Below are 8,017 nucleotides of genomic sequence, written 5' to 3' on the forward strand. Positions count from 1 at the left end.
CCTCAGGAGACTGAAAAGACTTGGCATGAGTCCCCAGATTCTCAAAAAGTTATACAGCTGCACTGTCAAGAGCATCCTGACCAGTTGCATCACTGCCTGGTATGGCAACTGCTCAGCATCTGACCATAAGGCGCTATAGAGGGTAATGCGTATGGCCCAGTACATCACTGGGGCCAAGCTTCCTGACATCCAGGACCTATATACTAGGCGGTGTCCGAGGAAGGCCCAAAAATGGTCAAAGACTCCAGTCACCAAAGTCATAGACTGACCCCCAAGCCATAAGACTGCTGAACAACTAATCAAAATGGCCAACCGGATGGCCGAAAGTTTGATTTGATTTGATAATAACCTACAACACAAAGCCAAATCGACACTGGAGTTGCTTATCAAAAAGGGAGTGAATGTTCCTGAGTGGCCAAGTTACAGTTTAGACTTAAATCTGCTTGAGAATATATTACAAGACTTGTAAATTACAGTTTAGTCATTATCCCCAAAACCCTGACAGAGCTTGAAAAATTGGGAAAAGAATAATGGGCAAATATTGCACAATACGGGTATGCAAAGCTCTAATGAGACTTACTGATGAAGGCTCTAAGCTGTAATCAAGGTATATTAGTGTTTATTTTTTAATGAATCTTAAACACATTTTTGTACGTTTCTTCCACTGACATTAGTATATTTTGTGTAGAACGTTGACAAAAAAATAACAATTAAATCCATTTGAATCCTACTTGTACTTGTAACAAAATGTGAAGAAATCCAAGAGGGGTGTAGACTTTCTATAGGCACTGTACACTTTACCCTCTGTACCATCTATGTAACGTGGTTGGTGAAACACTACTTTACCAAAAGTATGTGGACACGTGCTCGTGGAACATCTCATTTCAAAATGATGGGCATTTATGTGGAGTTGGTCGCCCCTTTGCAGCTATAACAGCCTCCACACTTCTGGGGAGGCTTTCTACTAGATGTTGGAACATTACTGCGGGGACTTGATTCCATTTAGCCACAAGAGCATTAGTGAGGTCGGGGCACTGATGTTTGGCGATTAGGCCTGGCTCACAGTCGACATTCCAATTCGTCCCAAAGGTGTTCAATGGGGTTGAGGTCAATGCTTTTTGCAGGCCAGTCAAGTTCTTCCACACCGATCTCGACAAATCATTTCTGTATGGACCTCGCTTTGTGCATTGTCATGCTGAAACAGGAAAGGGCCTTCCCCAAACTGTTGCCACAAAGTTGGAAGCATAGAATCATCTAGAATGTCATTGTATGCTGTAGCATTAAGATTTCCCATCACTGAAACTGAGGGGTCTAGCCCGAACCATGAAAAACAGCCTCAGACCATTATTCCTCCTCCACCAAACTTTACAGTTGGCACTACGCATTGGGGCAGGTAGCATTCTCCTGGCATCCGCCAATCACAGATTCGGACTGCCAGATGGTGAAGTGTGATTTATCACTCCAGAGAACATGTTTCCATGGCTCCGGGAAGCTTTACGCCACTCTAGCCGATGCTTGGCATTGCGCATGGTGATCTTGGGCTTGTGTGAGGCTGCTCGGCAATGGAAACCTATTAAATTAAGCTCCCGATGAACAGTTCTTGTGCTGACCGTGCTTCCAGAGGCAGTTTGTAGCTCGTTAATGAGTGTTGCAACTGAGGACAGAGGGTTTTATTAAGCGCTACGCGCTTCAGCACTCGGCGGTCCCATTCTGTGAGTTTGTGTGGACTACCACTTTGCGGCTGAGCCGTTGTTGCCACTTGATGTTTCCACTTCACAATAAAAACTTTTACATTTGACTGGGGCAGATCTATCAGGGCAGAAACTTGACAAACTGACTTGTTGGAAAGGTGGCATCCTATGATGATGACAAGTTGAAAGTCACTGAGCTTTTCAGTAAGGCCATTCTACTGTCAATGTTTGTCTATGGAGATTGCATGGCTATGTGCTCGATTTTATACACCTGTCAGCAATGGGTGTGACTGAAATAGCTGAATCCACTAATTTTAAGGGGTGTCCATATACTTTTGTAAATATAGTGTAGTTCCAGTCTATTAAAATAATATATACCCTTGGATCATACAGTACTTTGCTTATAAAACCATCCAACCGAGGAAGCTATTACAATGAGGAAAGGGGGATACCAAGTCAGTTGCGCAACTGAATGCATTCAACCGAAATGTGTCTTCTGCATTTAACCCAACCCCTCTGAATCAGAAAGATGCGGGAGCTGCCATAATTGACATCATTGGCGCCCGGGCAGCACTTGTTGTTGGGGGTTAACTGCCTCGCTCATGGACAGAATGGCAGATTTTCACATCTTCCCGGCCTGGTGATTCAAACCGGCGCGCATTCGGTTACTGGCCCAACGCTCTTAACCGCTAGGCTACCTGCCGCCCACACACAAGAACATCATGTGTAATTGAAAATACATGGTCTGGTTGTACCTTCACAGTAACAAGCTGGCTATATTTCTAGGACCGTATACACACAATGTACACCAGAAGGGGGAGGGTTACTGTTTATATGGACAAAAATACCACTCTTAAAAGCACTCAATGTGATGTATTAGGTCTATGTTTGGTTGAATTGTAGTTACTGCTGTTATACTGCAGCTCAGAACAATGTAAGTGTCAATGCCACACTGTGAAGCATTTTCTGACAGAGACAATACTATTTTGTCTATGGGGGGTAATTCAATAAACAATGAAATTCACATGGGAACTCAAGCTAGGGATGAGTTATAATGGGCCTATTAGACCATGTTAAAACGTATAGAGATGAGCTCTCCAAGAGAGACAAAGGGATTCTAAAATAAGGCCATGTGTATGAATAATGTTGGGCTGCTGTCAAACAGACAGTAAAGTACGTCACCATAGTTACCTTATATAAAACTATCTCTATCTCATGACATTAATCAAAGTAGTCCTAAATGTACATATTTGTGACAATGTGGAAATGAGAAATACACGCAAACCTGCAAATCTGATGCTATTGCTACACATTACAATACATGCAATTGTTTGATTATAATTCCAATACCACTTCAATATCTTAGAAACATCTTGTAAATGAAAGTAGCAAATTAGAAAACTACAGGGCAAAATTAATCAACAAGTAAGGGCACCAAAGATGCACTATTATCCTGAAATTAGATAAATAATTCTCCCTTTAACAGATATTATAGAGATGCTTCTTTGTCTTCTGTTTGAACATAGTCGCTGTATTGCTGAGTTTCAAGTTGCAGACAGAGACGTGTCTCTCAACCCACATCTAAAAATGATGTCTTAATATCTTCATGATCATTTCTCATGCTTAAAAATGGCACATACAATGAGTATTTTACTTTAACAAGCTTTACAGAAGGAATGGATGTGTCCAACTGTATTATTATGTGACCACTGTATATTGTGTAATCACATTTGAACCCCAAATCAGTCGGATTTACAGAAAGATTTCTCACAGGGCAGGAAGGAAGAAATTTGTTTGAGATATCTCCTGAATATAAATTCATAGAGGTCCGCGTCTCATGTGATCATGTTAGTAAACAGTTTATACTGTAAACATGATTTTATAGCATTTCTTGTTCTGAATATATGGGAGTTGAGAACATCGGTAGCTATTTTTGGAGTGAAATGAAAAACATTGTGACTGGACCGATAACAGATTCTCCCTCCATTCAGTGTTAGGGTATGTGATGTCTTGTGTGTAAGATAAGAAAGTCTGTTCATTGAATTGTTACTGACCCTTAGAAGTCAATCTTCACAGAGCATCTAGTATGTATATAATGTCTTCCTCATACTCTGTAGGCTACATGATAAGTTCTTGAAACATTACAGTTCCCCTTTAAAGTTGAGATTGATTTTACTACCTCTCTGGGCAGATTTCTGAGCACATACAGTGCTGTTGAATGAAAATGATGTACACCATATACATTACACTGTACAGTTATAGCTCTCATTTAGCAACCTTTCCTCAGAAATAAAGAGCAGGAAGTTAAATGAGTGTGTCAACCTCCAGGTGAGAGCAACAAGAATATTTAGCAACATTTGCTCAGATATTTGCTCAAAAATTATCTCAGAAAGGAAGTAAAAATGTCTGTTTTCTGGTAATTTGAGATTCCTGCTTCTCAAACTTCAACAATATGCAAAACCAGATATTGAATAGTAAAAACTGGGATTCTAGTATTGTGCAATGATCCTGATCACGGAACTTCAGACCATGCTTGGTCCAATAAGGGCTCTCTTTCGCGTCATTTTATCCCATCCTACTACAACTACACCAAGCATCAAACCACTGTGAGTAAAACATTAAGACAACTAGCATTTGCTCAAGGACCGTACTCAGTGTAATATAGACACTACAAATGCAATGCTTGCTTTGCAGAGATTTTGCATGATATTAGTTGCACATTCTACATGCAGGTTGACCAAATTTATGTTGGAAGTTCGTTTTCAAAGTAGCCTAACAAATGTATTATTTTACTGCTGAGAACTGTTCCATGGATCTGTACACAACAAATACTTAAATCATGTGGCTTGTGGCTTTGTGTCCAATTAAATCAGAGGACAAAGATATACACACACAACATCATTTACATAAGTTCTAATGAAGCCTAGAACGTCCTGTTTAAAAAAGCAAAACAGACGAGCACTCTGGGCATACACTATTCAGAGCTTATAACTATAGATGCTCAAAGTAGGCTACAAAGTAGGCTGATAACATCTTTATTTGCTGTAATGACAATGAGCAAGTGCCTAACAAATGACCTTGTTTGTATTGTCTGAGAGAAAGACATGTGCATCAATGGGAAACCCCAAAGCTGACTGGAGTGTGATCAGGAAGATATGGAGGTGGAACTTTGCAATTCCTCTATGTTTAAAAAATCTGAACTGGTAAAATGTGGTATTTTTTCTGTTCCTTCAACACTATTCACAGCTATCCTTTTCAGAATCAATAGTGGTCTAACTCATGTTACTACTGATGTCATTGTTACTACTGATGTCATTGTTACTACTGATGTACATTCATGAAGATAATACAATACAGCACTATATAATTTGCAATATAGCCATTTGACAATGGGGTCGTTGATTTTGATTTTGATCAAATACATCATAAATATAACAGTAGTCTACTATAGAGTAAGTACATTGTGATAGTCTGTTGGAAGAGGGGATGAAGAATTATGCAGCACATAACTTAAAACTTGACAGGTGAAAGATTGCTTTGTTACACTGCATTTAAACATGTAGGTTAATTACCCCTTAATAAGGGCACTGTAATGTAAAGTGTTTGTGAATTTGTGAGTTTTAATAACCTTCTTACCTGGCATCTGTGTAAGAGACATCCAGCCAGTCACCGACCTCATTCTTTAAGTACGGGGAGTTGGGATAGGGCATCCTCCCTAGCATCCCGCCCGGGTACCACTGCTCAGAAGTTGGCCGCTCTCTGCGCACCAGACCACCACCCCGCTCATATTCATAAGGGTTACAAATGAACCCGGAGTCTGGTCCCGCACTATATGGATTCATACCCTGCCTCGGTCCATATTGTGTGTTGTTGTCATTGTCATTATACCCGTTGTACTGAGAGCCCCATGACGTTCCGGCAGGTTCATTACTAATGGCCTCATATTTTATCTTGACACTGTACTGTTGTTGTAAGTAGTCAGCATATTTGTCCTCCATTGTTTCTCCAGTTTCACAGACATGAGCTGGGATGACATGAGACAAGATTCTGTCTGGGTCAGTTTGACTGAAGTGTGCCAAGTGTGCTGGCAACAGTGGGTCAAAATGACAAGATGCAGAGCGTGCTCTTGTACTCAGAGAATTCTCTGTTTCTTTTGAAGTCGGGTCATCACTCTTTTCATTCAGTCTAAATTCCTGTTCACCTGTGGACGGATGTCTGGAGCTAAGATGCTCCATGGTCGCCACTTCTTCTGTAAGGTCATTTGCTGGGGAACTTTTAAACATCTCAACTCGTGTATCACTTTGTAGTGGCCTGGCATTGCGCTCACTAGGGCATTTGTATTCTGTAATGGAGACGTTTTCTTCAGCTCCAGAACAATTCAATAGAGGCACCTGAAACAAATAGTTGCCTTGACTTTGGTCATTTGCACTGGATGGTGCGTAATTAGGTCCCAGGTCATTCATCTCATTCAAGTCCATGGTCAATCCCAGCGACACAGAGACAGCGTTGCAGAGCTCCCTCGCCGTTTCTGATATGGTTGTGCAGGCAGAATTGGAACAACTGTTCGCCACACGGGCGTAACTGTTAGGACTTAACTCCACTCCGTGATGGGGCACAGCTGGTTGACAGCACTGTTGTTTAGTGTTGCAGGCTAACGGTCCAGGGCGACCGGATCCGTATCCATTCGCGTTTGGATAGTCTAATTCGTTCACAGAGGAAAACCCGGTTTTGTTTCCTGTTGAGCTTTTGGCAAAATGGATACGTCTTGCATCCGATTCGAGTGTCCTGGAAAAACTAATGCTGTCATCTTCCCTCACTTCAATGTCAGAATTGCGAGCCGTCCCTGACGATATTTCTTTTCGGGGTGATTGCCGGTTAGTTTGGCGCATCTCCCAGGGGTGTTTATTCTGCATGAAACTGTACGAACTAGAAAAGTCCAAGGTTTCGGTGACAGTAGTGTTACTAGGCAGTGTAGCTTTCACGTTGTGGAAAACGTTTTGGAAAGGTCCGCGAAAAACTATGTTTGGGGAGTCACAAACTCCTCCTAATCCAACTGGAATCTCCATAGTCCAAAAAAAGGCGTTTACGCTGATAGGCCGTCAGAGTTGAAAAAATGTTTAAGAAAACGGAATTGATCAAGTAGGCCACATTAATAAGAATTTAAAGTCATAGCCCTATTCCAGTTGACAAAACAATGAGGCAATAATTAGACTGAGCCTAAAAAAAATAGGATTGCCCTATTGCGTAATTGAACAGTTTTTTGTCAGAAGTTTGTAGCCTAAACCACACACTATTTACCCAGTTTATATAAAAACGTTTATGAAAACGAATATGTCGTTATTTCATGAATAAAACATTTGATTAACATTTTGCTCACGGATCCATACATTTTGACATATAGCCAGCAGAAATATCCTTCATGACAGATTTGCGCTCACCATTCATGAAGGCGAAAATGAAACTGCCTGAAGTGATGAGTTCTGTCGATGGACTATAATCGTGTTTTTTCTTCCTCTTGAGCGACTGTGCAATGGTAAAAATTGTCTGTGTCCAATATGGCAAATGCGTTGCCGGAGAGAAGCGCTGCCTGTTTCACCTATGAAACTCCTCCAGTTGGCCTATCCTAACGTTTAATATTCATTTAAAGGTTATAGCCTACAAACGATTGAAGCACCTACAAAAGTTATCAAACAACTGAACACTCCGATAGCACAGTTGAATTATTGGTTTTAAGAATGTTTGGTTTGCTGCAAATTTGTGTATGGACGAAGTTCGCTTCCAAAGTCCTTGAGTTCCTTTTTGCCGTCAGCCTTTGAGTTTGGCAACATTCCCTAGTGACGAAATAATACATTCCTTGGATTAAGGCCAGTAGGCATACATAGAGTCATTCAAAATATATCGATAGGAGTAGGCTAGACAGTCAATGTGAATATTAAATATGAAAATCATGCAATTACTTACTTAGATACGTTTGAAATCGGGACCAACCCACAGTAGCCTAAAACAAAAAGGTTAGAGTTGGCTGAGTCGGTGTCGTGGACATGCAGTGGCAGAGCACAGGTCTAATTTTGCCATTATGCATGATGATACATCACTGCTCATCATGCAATGCTTGTAGCTACTAAAAATACATGGCGTTTACAACTGCCACCACCACAGGCTTACATCGCTGACACAGTTATCCAAAACAACTTTCAACCACTCTCCTTAGGCAGTAGCAGGTTGCTCACAAGAGCAACAAGAGCAACAGCATTAGTGCCACCTGGGATAAGACTCCATCCAACTGGAACATAACTGGTCCATCATGCTCACGCAAAAGGTTTTCC

General features: G+C 41.1%; 1 protein-coding gene across 3 annotated transcripts in view; it reads right to left on the reverse strand.

Moving 5' to 3' along the window:
* Window positions 1-7,779, reverse strand: part of LOC124008847 (androgen receptor-like) — a 43,206-nt gene extending 35,427 nt beyond the window's left edge. The window contains exons 1-2 of one of the 3 annotated variants that reach the window (XM_046320447.1): window positions 7,653-7,779; window positions 7,130-7,522 (exon numbers count right to left, since the gene is read on the reverse strand). Coding sequence is in view for 2 of the 3 variants with exons in the window: in XM_046320432.1 (XP_046176388.1) it covers window positions 5,328-6,757 (1,430 nt within the window). In the remaining variant the exon portion in view is untranslated. Of the gene's footprint in view, window positions 1-5,327; window positions 7,526-7,652 lie in introns of those variants that run through there. The other 2 variants (XM_046320432.1, XM_046320439.1) reach the window with 2 other exon arrangements.
* Between the last annotated feature and the right edge of the window lie 238 nt (window positions 7,780-8,017).

This window comes from Oncorhynchus gorbuscha, linkage group LG02, assembly GCF_021184085.1.
Source record: "Oncorhynchus gorbuscha isolate QuinsamMale2020 ecotype Even-year linkage group LG02, OgorEven_v1.0, whole genome shotgun sequence".
NCBI lineage: Eukaryota > Metazoa > Chordata > Actinopteri > Salmoniformes > Salmonidae > Oncorhynchus > Oncorhynchus gorbuscha.